The 14,691-nt window shown below is 43.6% G+C and overlaps 1 protein-coding gene across 13 annotated transcripts in view; it reads right to left on the bottom strand.

The window, feature by feature from the left end:
* Dst (dystonin) overlaps positions 1-14,691 on the bottom strand; it is a 415,027-nt gene that overhangs the window by 347,481 nt on the left and 52,855 nt on the right. For all 13 annotated transcript variants that reach the window (XM_031367095.1, XM_031367096.1, XM_031367099.1 and 10 more), the window contains exon 3: positions 9,348-9,548. In XM_031367095.1, coding sequence (XP_031222955.1) covers positions 9,348-9,548 — 201 coding nt within the window. The remainder of the gene's footprint in view (positions 1-9,347; positions 9,549-14,691) is intronic.

Below are 14,691 nucleotides of genomic sequence, written 5' to 3'. Positions count from 1 at the left end.
TTCCCTACTGTACCACTGGCCACTTATGGCCTAGAAGGCTCCAACAGACAGTGCCTAGCATTTCAGTTGAAAACAAAAGCAAAATATAAGACAGTTACTTGTTCAACTAACTCTAAATCTCATGCAAGGCAGAATAGAAGTGAGGCTCTGCAGGTGTGAATGCCTCAATTCATAAGAAGCAGCTCCCCGTTTAACCGGAAGGGCTTTAGGAGGGTGACCTATATAGAACATGAACAAGAGTCCACAGGGTTTACACTTAATGCTATCATCTGATTAATTTGGGTACCCAATCCCGACCCACCTCAGTGACACAGAGCTGCATAAAGTAGATGGACGGATGGGATCGATGTTGCTACAATAGCCTCTGATGCCACCCTCGGCATTGTGGTACATTTGAGTGTGCTGATGTGTGGAGCCTGAAGCTCGCACTTGACAGCATTCACCAGCCTGGACTTGCTGATTCTAGAGTAGCCCTGAACAGCTAATACAGGTTGGGAAGGCATGTGATCGGCTCTCAAAGATATACAGGTAGGCACTTCCCAGTAATGAGCCACATGAAAAACAAGTAATTCCTTTACTCCTAACCATCTACATTCTTCTTCCAAAAATCTCTCAGCCCCAACTTCCTAAGTGTTATTTGAGGGAGAATTCCCTGAAGCAGATTACAAGGACAAGAGACGTCTCTGCTTCTAACTGGCCTTATGATCGTCTGCTATTCCCTTACTCTATGAGACTCGGTTTGAAAAAGTCAGTAAATAATACACAGTCTACTCAAAGCACATCGTGACCTAAGGTTAAATAAGATAATGAACATGAATAGGTTTTGAAAATAGCAATGGCTACTTTACTACCAAGAGCTACTGTAAATAAATAATTTTCCTGAAATAGTACTGTCATTTCCAGAACTGACCTCTGCTCTCCCAGGGTTCATGCTACGTTTGGATACAGTCAATCTCCATACTTCGACTGTCTTGAACCACACGTTGCTCCAGAACTAGAAGTGGGTAATTCTGAAATAAGTCAGCCCCCTGAAATGGCAATACTTGAACAGTTAAGAATCAGACATGAGAAACAATGTCCAAAGAGATAAAATTGTGAATGCAGAAAACTATTGGTTATGAACTACAGGCACCACACAGCTCTAACAGCAGGGCCTTCTGTGCCTCGACCTACCAGGGAGAAGAATCTGGCAATAGGAGCCAACACATCAGAGGCCCTCTCATTCCCTCAGGCTCTACAGCATTCGATTCCTGAGAGCCAAGAGTAACATGGGTGAGCCCCCGAACTCTACGTACTTAAACCTTTAACAGCAGAACAAAAGAGACTCTATGATTACAGTCATTAAAATAAAGGGGCTGTAGGGCCATCTTCCCAGAGAAATTTGCAGATTATTCTCTTTGGAGGAAAAATAATGAACCAGATCAGCTTTGAAGGAGGGTTTTTTTTTCCTGGGGAAGGTGGGTTGGTTTCCTTTGATCCACAGTTATCTGCAAAACCTTTAGTGTAAATGACTGGATGTTTAGAGTTTATTTTGCTTAGCACCTAAGAAACATATGTTTGGGTTTTTTTTGTTTGGTTTGGTTTTGGTTTTGGTTTTGTCCCCTAAAGTAATAGGTGGACACAAAAGCAACAAGAAGGCTTCTTGCCAGGGTCAAAATTTCCTGAGAGAAATAAGATGTACAAGCCACGCTTCTTGTCTCTAAGTGGAGTCCATGAATCCCTTCATCAAGTTCATTCTGGCTACATGAATAGTTTGGGAGAATAACGAATGTGTTCCTTTGAACTGTTCGTGAAGTAGAACTCACTTGTCTTGCATACAGTGTATGGTATACCAATTATTTACAGACTTTTTTTTTTTAAGATTTATTTATTTATTATATGTAAGTACACTGTAGCTGTCTTCAGACGCACCAGAAGAGGGCGTCAGATCTCATTATGGGTGGCTGTGAGCCACCATGTGGTTGCTGGGATTTGAACTCATGACCTTCTGAAGAGCAGTTGGTGCTCTTCCCCACTGAGCTATCTCACCAGCCCCTATATACAGACTTTTAATATCATAATCAGATTAGGAAGATCTTTTAAAATCATCTATCCATTTAGAATCTAAAAACACTAGCCTAGCAATGAGTAACCAAAACTCAGTAAACAGAAGGAGTATCATTTAATGACATTCTTTGTAGGCTCTGTGGCAGAGAGTACTTGCCGTTCATACACTAGATCTGGGTTCAGGTCCCAGAACTCACATGGTAGCTCACAGCTGTAACCCTAGCTCCAGATGATCTAAAGCCCTCTCCTTTCCTCTGCATGCAGGCATACATACAAGTAAAATACTCATACAAATCCAATAGAAATAAATACATCTTAAAACATAAAAAATCCTTGTTAGGCAGATACCAAAAGGGATTTTGACATTACTCAATAAATTCATTCCCTGGAAATACAAAAAGGCAAAGGAAGCAGATGACTTCTTTTAAGAACTCTGGATTTGCTGATTAATACTAGCCAAAGTATGGGCTAAACAGGCAAGCCTTCTGCTGAAGGGGAAGTGTCCTGAGGTCATGCAAATAAAGATGTATATTTAAACGGGGAAAGGAAATCCACTTGGATAAGCAGGAAAAGAACAGAGAGATGACATCCGGCCACATATATAATATAATATAATACAATATAATATAAATAGGACCTGTACTTAGTCGACAAGCCTAACAAAGATGTGCTAAAATTAAAATCTTACTAACAATAATTTATAAACTATTAAAACTATGCAGTGTTCCAAGGTATCCTGTAGCCTCACGCCCACCTGAGGCACAGTGCAGTTAAATAGGCGGGAAAGTCCCCAGGTAAAGGCGAGGTCAGGAACCGGCTTCACAGCGGAAAAGTCCTAATGTAAAGGCGAGGCCAGGAACTGGCTTCACAGTGGACACAGGAGAGCGAGAGTCATGAAAGTCTCTGGAAATCCTCTCCCTCTGCTTTCTGATCTCCACCTGAACAGCCTTTCTTAATCTAACACGATATCCTGAAACCAAAGTCAAAAGCGCTCACCCACCCCTGCTTAAGCCTTTCTATCTCCACTGGGAGAGTTAGAGGTTATATGGGGATCACACTCCTGTTACAAGAGGAGAGTAAACCACATCTTTTTCTGGGAACAGGAAATGAGGGTGAGACAAGGTATCACTATGTAACTCTTAGCTGTCCTGTATGTAGCCCAGGTCGGCCTCAAATCCATAGAGATCCTCTTGTCTCAGCCTCAATTGCTGGGATTAGAAGCATGCACTACCACGCCCAGTTTAGAGCAAAGTAAACCAAACTGTATGAGGCATTATTTGCAATTGCAGAATCGAAGAAGCAGACAGACAAAAAAACGACTCTCTCATAGGTTCAGGTTCTACTTAGAACAGACGAAAGGAAAGTGAATTCAGAGAGTGGAGTGAGGTACAGAAAACAGCAATTACCTTGTTTGCAGCTGATCTGGAAAGCCTGTCACTTCCTGGAGCTAAGCTGCTGTGACTGGCTGAACTCTACAGCTTCTTACAAGGATTCCTTTGCACGTAAGCTAAGTGAAAGTTCACCGTGCACAGAGGAGCTTTTACGGCAGACTGGAAGTGTACCTGGAGGCAGCTTTAGACCAAGCTAGCTTTCTTCCATTTAGCAACCCTCTTCCCAAACTCCCACATCAGACAGTTCAGCTTCAGCTTTCTCCTTCACTTCCTAGGTCACCTGAACATTCACCTCCTGAGCCGCCTAATCCAGACCATGAATTTAATAACACCTTTGTACTGATGGTTTCCAATTTGAGATTTATTTATCTATAACAGGCATCCTTTAGGAAATCCTGTAGACATTTCAAACCCAACATTCAAATATCTGAGTTTTCATAGTTCTGAGTGCCTCCAAAAAGCAACTGGAGAGAGCATACAGTAGCGTCTTGACAGCACACCTGAAAGCTCTAGGACAAAAAGAAGCAAAATACACCCAAGAGGAGTAGACAGCAGGAAATAATCAAACTCAGGGCTGAAATCAACCAAGTGGAAACAAAAAGAACTATACAAAGAATCAGCCAAACCAGGAGCTGGTTCTTTGGGAAAAATCAACAAGATAGATAAACCTTTAGCCAGATTAACCAGAGGGCACAGAGACAGTATTCTAATTAACAAGATCAGAAATGAAAAGGGAGACATAACAACAGAAACTAAGGAAATTTAAAAAAAAAATCATCAGAACCTACTTCAAAAACCTATATTCAACAAAACTGGAAAAGCTGGAAGAAACTGACAACTTTCTAGACAGATACCAAATACCAATGTTAAATCAGGATCAGATAAACCATCTAAACAGTCCATAACCCCTTAAGGAATAGAAGCAGTCATTAAGTCTCCAAACCAAAAAAGCCCTGGACCAGATGGGTTTAGTGCAGAATTCTATCAGACCTTCAAAGAAGACCTAATAGCAATACTCTTCAAGCTATTCCACAAAATAGAAACAGAGGGAACACTACCCAATTCGTTCTATGAAGCCACAGTTACACTGTGTATTCTCCCTTGGAGATGGAACGGTTTCTGTCTAATCAGGAACTTGTCACAATTTCCTTTCATAGAGGACTTCATAAGAGATTTTTTTCTACTTCCATCATGTTTAATGTTCCAAATAGATTTTAAAAACTGATAAAAAACTACATATAATAATTTCTAAGATTTTTTAAAAATAATAATATAGTATTTCACTCAGTAAATGTTCAATATTTCTTTGCTTAAAAAATATTGTGTGCCTGCCCATGTCCTGTGTGGGAGAGCACCATAAACTGATTCATCATTGCTTCACAGTTTCATAGCTGGAGCAGACTCAGCAAGTATCTGTTAAATAAGCAAAACATGGATGGGCTGTACCTTTTGTGCATTTTCCTCTTTGTTCTTGTTGTGCTTTGAAGTTTTTAAAGATTTATTTATTTTGAAAAAAAAAAGGAACAAAAAACAAAAATCTGAGTTTTTATCATCCCCTGAGCCTAAGCTAGTTTCTTCTACTCTGAATCAATCAACCTCTAAATCGAAGTTTTCACACTCAATAAACCAGTTTCTTGCCTATGGTAGCAGCTCAGAAGTATGAAGCCAGGAGCTCCAGGCTGCATTCCTGACAATGGAGGCAGGAGGCAAGCTATGGCTTAGAGAGGAGGAAAGCTCCAGCTTAGACACGATGCAGGAACATTCGCAGCTAAATAGGCACAGGGGTCTAATTCTCAGCCACAGAGCAATGGAGGCAACCCCGCTGCAACACTGAAAAGAAGTCAGATCTGAGAAATAGAACAGAAATACACACATTGTTTCTGTTCTTTTTTTAAAAAAAAAAATAATTCTAGACCCTTTATGTCTCTATGCCTGAGAGCTATCACACACACAGAGATCTATGTGAACAGACATTAAAACAAAGGTTCCTATTCCCCTGGCACAGGAAGGTCAAGCCAATAATACGTATGCACGGTAAAAATAAGGGTTAGGGTGTATTTACCTTTCACAACCATTTAAATATAGGTTTTAATGGATGTAATTGTTCTTGGGGGGTTTTTTTGGTGGTGTTTTTTTGTTGTTGTTTTTTCTGTGTGTGGTCCTGGCTCCCCTTGAACCCACTCTGTAGACCAAGTTGGCCTCGAACTCACAGAGATCTACCTGCCTCTGCCGCCTTAGTGCTGGAATTAAAGGCACTGTGATCAAAGGCATGTGCCACCACCGTCAGGCTGACTTATGCTATTTAAAACTCAAAGGTTTCCTTTATACAGTACCTGCCATCTGTGCAGATAAGACCACTGAGACTCAGTGTGGTTAAAATATCCAGGGGATAGATTAGAGACACAAACATGCAGAGTTTCTCGGATTTTTCCTCAACCCTCTCAAGTTGAGAGGACCTGGGTTTGAACGTCAGTCCTCCTTTCCACCAGGCACAGTAGTCCTCCTCTGGAAACTGAGCATTTGTCCCAGGTCTCTGAGGGTCATTAAAGAAGCAGCAAAAGAGAGAGGAACACAGGGAGGGAACACAGCTGAGAGGAGCACCAGGAGGGAGCACGGCTGAGAGGAGCACTGGGAAGGACAGCCCAGGAACTGAGAGGCACATGCAGAGAGGTACGAGTCTCCCCATTACAACTATGAAAGCTGTAGCCTGGCAGTGGTGGTGCATGCCTTTAATCCCAGCTCTTGGGAGTCAGAGGCAGGCGGATTTCTGAGTTTGAGGCCAGTCTCGTCTACAGAGTGAGTTCAAGGATAGCCAGGGCTACATAGAAAAACCCTGTCTCAAAAACAAAAACACAAACACAAACAAACAAACAAAAAACAATGAAAGCTGCTAAACTTTTGATCTGGAGCATCCTCCATCTGGAAGGTGGACTTCTACACTGGAAGTGCAGTGCCTTGTCTGTGGCACTGAAGGCTGTGAGGTGACAGAGGCAGAGGCTGACTGGAGGACAGGGCTCACTAGGGATTGGTCTTTGAAGGTGCTGCCTGCCCTGGCTCCGGCCTGCACTCCTTCCTGTCTGAGCCATGTGAACACACTCTTACCATCAATGACTGGGCTGCTCTGCACCTCAAAATGATAGAGAATAACCTTCTGACACCAGGAAACAAAATACAGCCTCCTGTCTCGTTTCTACTGGATGTGGCATTCGCAGCAGCGAAAAAGTGATCAACACAGTATTTAGGGAGTCTAGGATTCTGAAACACAAAAGTGTTTTGTACTGTCCAAAGTATTAAAGCCCAAGGGAGGAGCTAGATCTGTCTTTCCTGCTCCAGTGTTGTTCAAGATCTCTAGATATGCCAATGACAGACCGTAAGACAATCAATCTCAAGACGATAAACTGGTTGTCCATCTACTCAGCTTTAGAGACAGCTAATTCCCCAAGGAGTGCCATAAGAAGTGTATGTATTATTGATTAAGTTTCTATTAGTGATCCCCATTACACATCTTAGAGGCATACTTGAGTATGAATTATAAATTCAGGATAAGTGAGTATGTAACAGCCTCAGGCCCTGAGTGAATTCCACATGACATGTCAACTCATGGTTTTCCATGCCTCCTCCTTCCATGCTAGGGAATCGAACTTACAGCCATTCACAAGTCGGGCGAGCACTTTACTATGGAGCTACAACAGCCTTAGCCGCTGTCATAGTCTCTGATTCTTTTCGGCCGTTACTCTGCCAGCCTTTCTTATTCGCAAGTCTTGTTAAAACTGTGACTAGAAATGCTGGGAGTGGCTCGCAGAAGGCCATTCAATCAATCCTGGGTGGCTATGGTTGATGTCATCTCAGCCTATCTCCAAGCTACAGCTAGAGTTCTTCTTCCAGGAGGGTGTGGCAGCACTGACTTTATCCGAGCAGATGTGAGAAAAAGAATAGGTCTGGGCTTGCATTGAGTGGACTGGCTACAGCAGGTACTGGTGACTGCAGATGGCTAAATCCATCAGAGACATACACCACTCAGTCCACAGGCAACATCACGTTAGCAGTAGCCTGACGATGTCATAAGTTTGCACAGAAACCGTATGACACAAGGAGCCGTCTCCTCACTGCTGACTGACAAGTTCTGGCCTCCCAGAAGACTCACTGGAGATGCAGTGAGAAAGGGGAGTGTGCATCCCCTGCTCCAAAGACTACACAGCATCCTCAGATTGCCTTCTGCTAAGAAGAGATGTTGGAGCTGAGGCCTGACACCTAGAGTAGTGCAGTAGTTGCTGACCTGTCCCAGCCTGGGCCGCCTCTCACACTGTGTAGGTTTAATCTAAGGTCACTATACTCACACATCTGTGCCTCTGTGAAGCACAGTAAGTGACTTTTAAACCAGTGGTTGCATGCAACTGTGTCGGCCCCAGTCAGCTTGCCGGATTTCTTTTGTACCTGTTTCTCTTATGCAAAACCCCACATAAATTACGTAAATTCAAACAGTTCTCTACACCCCTTCAAGAAGGTCTCTTCTCCCTAAAACATCATCCCCTGCCTAGCATTTCCTGTGTATGCTGTAAACATCAATCACAGGTCCTTGACATTAAACAGTTCTGTTGCAAATGATTCATTATAAACAGGACCCTTCTGCTGGCCTAGTCACTAAACCTATTTCCACATGTGACCTGCCACTCAGTGACCCCAATGGAATGTCTTCTGTGTTTTTAGAGTTTGCAGAGGTATTATCAAGTCACATCTTGACAGTTCCCTTAGGCCGTCAGCACAGGAAATGGCAATATGGGCTATGCATAGCATGAGGATAAACCAGGTGAACAGACCTTCTAATGCTAAAACAATATAACATCGTTGAACTTTGGAGATACAATTTTTAAAGCTTCCGAACAGCATTTCCCAAGGCTCCAATCCTTAATTATCACAGTGTTGGTTAGAAAATCCATGTGCCAGAACCCACCATATGAGGACACCAGAGCACTTAAAATAATGTGCTCAGAAAATGTGCCGATCATCCCCCAGCTGAGCTCCAGCGCCCCAGGGAAAGCCATGCTGTGAACAGACATACAGGGCACGTGCCTAGTGTCTTAGTTATTTTTATACTGACCAAGAAAACTTGTAAAAAAAAAATCTAATCTGGGGCTCACAGTTCCAGAGGGTGAAGGTCTATGACCATTGCCAGGAGCATAGCAGCAGGAGGGTGGCCAGGACACTGAAGCAGAATCTGAGAGCTCACATCTTGAGACAACAACCACTAGGCAGAGAGAGGGGGCTAACTGGAAACTTTTGAAACCTCAGAGTTCACACCCGAGCGAGACATCTCCTCCAACAATGCAACGTCTCACCATCCTTCCCAAACGGTTCTACCAATGGGGGGGGGGGCAGGCATTCAAACATGTGAGCCTATGGGGGCCATTCGCATTCAAACCACCACAGTTAGGGAGATGGAGCCTCTTGCCTTCTTGCAGTTGAGAGACCAGTTAGAAGATCTTCCAGAGTTACCCTGAGCTGAGTCCCAGTCCTAGAGACTCCAGGAAGGGGATCGGCTAGGAACGCAGATTCCAGCTCTAGCTAGCCCCTCTTGAGTGCTTCCCCTCCGTTGGTACTGACTCCACAGTTGCTGTGATGTCTTAGCACACCTCAGACTGCCAGCCTGTTAACTCTAGAGCCCCCATCCTCATTCTGGACCACAGCTTCAAGGACACTAGGAATTCCCTAGGTTTTAGAGCAGTCCGTGTGAAACTGACCTGCCCCTGCCTCTGGCCAGGACGTACTCAACACCTTGGAAAGCAAGACCCTTCCTTTATGTGAACACGCAGGCGCTTTGTGGGCAAACAACAGGACAGCTCAACTATTTGATCCAAACTTATTTAAGAGAATAATCTCACTGTTTGACTGTTGTTCAACACATGTACTTACAGGCCTTCTGGTGGAAGCACCTTGAACAGAGTGATAGAATTCTGGCTGCACCCGGCTATTTTTCTTGATCCTCCGCTTCCTCCCTGATGACTCTTGTTCACTCTGATGATGAACTTCCACCACAGGCTTCACTTCTTCTAGCCGGGCAGCTGCAGCTGCTGCAACTCGCCTCCTGATGTGTCGAGGGCTTGCTCGGAATCCCTGTGGCAGGAAACACACACAGGAATTCAGATTTCCACTGATTTTAAATAAATATTTTCTGGAGTTAGTTAAACTGAGTGCTCCCCAAGTTCCCCTTAGTCAATGAAATCATTTACATTACCAATGTGAGTCTAAGAAGTTCGACATGCATGAAAAAAATTACCCATAGGGATCAGGGCACTTCTACATTAGAAAATGACCTTGAGATCTAATAGGTTGATGGAGGAATGATAAAGGAAAGAGGACCCTGCTCTGCTTCCTCATTGTTCAGATGAGTTATGAATACACCTGGCTAAACATGATACAGAGGATAGAGTAGGACATAGAACAGGAGACCAGGTAGATGGTTAGTTTTAAATGCCAAGAACACAATCTAAAAATCACCTGGGAATTGAGACTTAATGAGGAACTGTCTAGATTAGGCCTGTGGGCATGTATTTAAGTAACTGCCTTGACTACATTAATTGGGGTGGAAAGATTTGCCCATTGTGGGCAGCACCATTCCCTATGTCTGGATCCTGGAGTCTATAAAAGAGGACAGAGATGGAGCACAAGTAACCATGTGTGCATTCCTTCTCTCCTTGCTCCTGGCTGTAGGTGTAACTTTATTGCTCAAGTTAGTATCTTGACATTCTTCCGACACCGGACTGTGACCTGGTATTGTAAGCCAAATAAGCCTTGACTCCCTTAAACTTACTTCTGTTTGTGTCCTTAATTTACTACATCAACAGAAATGATTAGTGAAGAGCCCTTCTGTACTCCTGAGAGTAGAATCTCTTTGGAGGGGCCACAGGGATGCAGAGCATCATTACATCACACACAAAGGGAAGATCCAGAGCTAAAGCAGAGGTAGCGTGCTCATGGATGTGAACTTGGGAATGATGCGCATGTGTCCAAATGCTGACTTGTTGGTAGAGCCACACAATTTATTAAACACTCCTGAGTTCAGCTCCCTACTCCACAAAATGTTCACATTCTATACATAAGACTTTCAGCTTCTAAACAAAGGGTTTATGTAAAATACTGACTAGCATATCTAGAAAAAAGCAGGTGCTTGATACAACAGTCACATGTGTTCTTTCTTTCTTGAGGTAAGGTAAGCATAGCTCTTCAGACAAAAAAACAAGTCCAAATAAGCCATATCGAGAAAAGAATTCCAGAAGTTATCAGAGATGGTCTCAGTCCTTCTGTGGCAGAGAACAAAAAGAAATTTAGCAGAGAACAAAAGGAGTAATCACACTGAGTTCACAAACACATGGAATTCACACTGAGTTCACAAACACACAAGCACCACTCTCAGTGGTAGCCAGTCTTACAGAAAGGAATTGAATGGAGATGAGAATAATCTATAATTGGCTCAGTTTAGTGGGTGGCAGGTACTCGAAGACCAAATAGTACTTATGTTCCAAGCAAGGGACAGGACTTAGGAATAAATGAATATGTAAAATGGCAGGTACATGTATAAAGTATTTACGAGCAATGGAGATGCTATTTTATGACATGCCAGCAGGAGAGTGTAATTCAGGCATGGATGGAAATTAAAGGGCTCAGTAAGCAACAGATATTCTGGGGGGCGTGGGGCCTATGTGTTTGTGGTTTGTCTGAATTTTAGAAGAGACATAAAAGACTAAAAGACTGCAGTGAGACTAACAAAACCAGAAAAGAAGCATGTTCTAAAGAAAGTCTGATGGTAGATGTGCTCGGTTCAGAAAGGTGAGTGTGTGCAGGGACTTCTCACTGAAGAGCCTGGAGGTGGGCTGGCATCTGATTTTGGAGACCCTGAACACGAACTTGAGGATACGAAACACAGGAGAGTACATAGAGGAGGGTCTACGTAGAGGAGGGTCTACGTGCCACAGTCAACAGAGGTGAACAAGGAGGAAATGCAAGCAGATTTTCAAAATTGCCATGACTCTCTGGATCTACTCTTCTCACATCAGCCTGTTCCCATCCCGCCCCTGTGTGAGAGTTCAGCTGGCCCTCTTCAACTCAAAATAGATCCAGAAGATCTCTGTAGCCCCCATACAGCCCAGTGGGTATTACAGCAGCTGCCGGGAAGAGGACTTAGGGGCAGGGACCTGGGGTCAACTGCAAACCATGTTTAAAGCAGGTTCATCCAAAGGAACTGGCAACCAGGGACTTGCCTAGAGTCCAAGCATACACTCCTTTCCTCATCTGAATTAGACTCACTGAGGATAATTTCTGTAAAGACTGAGAATCTCAAGGACCATGATTTATTCTAGCCACTAGGTGGCATTAACGATCTCTGCTAACTTCTCTAGTAATGGAATGAGTTGAAGGTTTATTTGATAGAAATGGAGATTCTCTTCTTATGAATAATAAGCAGCTGTCTTTTGCTGGGTTCCCCTTATTGCAAACAGTCCTCAGTAATCTACAAATCCTAGAAACACTTAGGAGGTGAACGTGGCCCACAACTCTCTTAAGGTCTCACACACACACACACACACACACACACACACACACACACACAAGATTAGAGCATAATTCTGCAGTCAGTCTGAAGAACAAGAATCCATCCACTTCACCTCCTCTAAAACAATCAAGACTGCCCAAGAAGACACTTAATGAAGAATCTGCCTTTGGTTTGCTTTTTGTTGTTTAAATTATATTTGTGTGTGTGTGTGTGTGTGCCTGCATCTGTATCTGTATGTGTATGTATATCTGTATGTACGTGCATAAGTGTGTCTTTGTGTGTATGTGTAGGGTGTGTTGCTGTGTATATATGTGTGTGTATGTGTGTCTCTGTGTGGATGTGTACAAGTGTATCCATATGTGTGTGTGTATACATGTATATCTATAGGCATGTGTGTGTGTGTGTGTAGTGTGGTTTGTATATGTGTGTGTGTGTGTGTGTAGTGTGGTTTGTATGTGTGTGTGCATGTGTGTCTCTGTGGGGGGTGTGCAAGTATATCCACATGCGTGTGCATGTGGTGTGTGTGCACACCCCGGTGTACCTGTAGACATCAGAGGACAACTGCAGAAGGCGGCTCTCCTCCCACCATATGGGTCCAGGATTGAATTCGAGCTGTCAGGTTCGGTGGAAACACCGTTATTCCTTGAGCCACCTTCCTAGCTCATACAACTGCTTATTCTTTAAGGAGCAAACGCAGAATGAACTAAAGGCGTCTTTTTCCCCAAGCTTCCCAACCTGCATAGTTCTTTGTTTGTTCGTTTTGTTTTGAATCCTAGCACTGCTATGCAGATCTCTGTAAATTCTACTCTAAATATAATTGCATTATTTTAAAATCAAATGTTCTAAGCAACAGAGTATAGCACACACGTTTTACACCCAGCCTATCTTGGTCCTTTCCATGGTCTCTGTTATCTCCTAGTTGTATGTTCTTGGTTGGACACTTAACTATTTCCTTACCTGTAAAATGAGCATTAAAACTAATCATTCCACAGGTTTGCAGAGGAGAGTAATGATTTCACATATGCAAAGCCTAAAGGCCTGGCACACGGCAGGGCGGAAGTGTCTGCTATGATTACTATGTATTACTCATATAAATAAAATATATTCTCCAATATACCCAAGCATGAAAGGAAGACAAGTCACACTTCTCGATGGAGATATGAGAGGCCTGATCCCTGGGTGAGAGTTCTTGGCCCTGGAGACTCCCAGGCATGCACTTGGCAGTGAGTCTAACCACTGTGCCAACCTGCCGGTCCTGTTACTCAGTATTGGATACTGGCTGTGGTTTTCCTGCGTCCATTACAATGCATTGATATTACTGTATCAATTACTTCCTGGCCACTGCGTCAGCAAATTTCAGGCAGTTCAGAGCTGTGATGGCCGATACTATGAAGATGAAACCATCATGGGACGGCCTGCTCTATTTTCCCGAGTCACTGTGCAGGTTCAAGACACTCGCTCGTCCTAAACACCATAAACCATGACCTGACAGAGGAAATTTTATTTTGAGACAGCAGGTGGTGCTATAAGCTCCTTTTGGTTTTAGGATTCAAGAGATACAGTCCTTTTCTCTCTGTCCATTTGACCTTGATACCACAGAACAGGCAGGGCTAGGGCATTGGGAGGGGTGGCAGGTTCCCAGGGGGATGCCTGTAACTTTCACACCCTGACATTTCATCAAAAGAGCAGCTGGGGCCTTAACCTGGCCACAAAGCTAGAGGACGAACTCGTGATGACCAATACAATGAGTCGTCCCTTCCTGACCCCAAACTTACAAAAGGCACACAGCTGAAGGAAGACAGGGAGCACAGCAGAGCACAGCGAGGAGCATAGCAGAGCACAGCGAGGAGCACAGCAAGGAGCTCCACAAGGTCAACAAAATCAGAAGGTAAAATGCCCCATCAGAAGTACGAGAGGCCTGGGCATATACCCAAAAGATACTGCAACATGTAATAAGGACACATGCTCCACCATGTTCATAGCAGCCTTATTTATAATAGCCAGAACCTGGAAACAACCCAGATGTCCCTCAACAGAGGAGTGGATACAGAAATTGTGGTACATCTACACAATGGAGTACTATTAAAACAATAAATTTATGAAATTCTTAGGGAAATGGACGGATCTGGAGAATATCATCCTGAGTGAGGTAACCCAATCACAAAAGAACAAACATGGTATGCACTCTCTGATAAGTGGTTATTAGCCCAGAAGTTTGGAATACAGGAAGAACAACCCACAAACCACAAGGAACTCAAGAAGAAGGAAGACCAAAAGGTGGACAGTGCATTCCTTCTTAAAAGGGGGAACCAAATACCCATGGAAGGAGTTGCAGAGATTAACTATGGAGCAGAGACTGAAGGAAGGGCAAGCCAGCCTAAATATAGCTATCTCCTGAGAGGCTCTGACAGTACCTGACTAATACAGATGTAGAGGCTCACAGCCATCCATTGAACTGAGTACAGGGTGAAATAGTTAGAGAAAGGACCAGTGGAGCTGAGGGGTTTGCAGCCCCTTAGGATGAACAACAATACGAACTAACTAGTACCCTCTGAGCTCCAAGCAAGAGGATCCCCACAGACACACCCACTTCTCACGTCTCAACCACCAACCAAAGACAGAACATGGAGGGGTCTGATTATTCTGGTAGCATGTGTATAGTAGAGGATTGCAAATTCGATCATCAATAGGAGGAGAGGACCTCAGCCC

This window comes from Mastomys coucha, unplaced genomic scaffold (assembly GCF_008632895.1).
Source record: "Mastomys coucha isolate ucsf_1 unplaced genomic scaffold, UCSF_Mcou_1 pScaffold14, whole genome shotgun sequence".
NCBI classification, from domain to species: domain Eukaryota; kingdom Metazoa; phylum Chordata; class Mammalia; order Rodentia; family Muridae; genus Mastomys; species Mastomys coucha.
The sequence above is the reverse complement of the archived record's forward strand: the minus strand, read 5'-3'. Positions and strand labels throughout refer to the sequence as shown.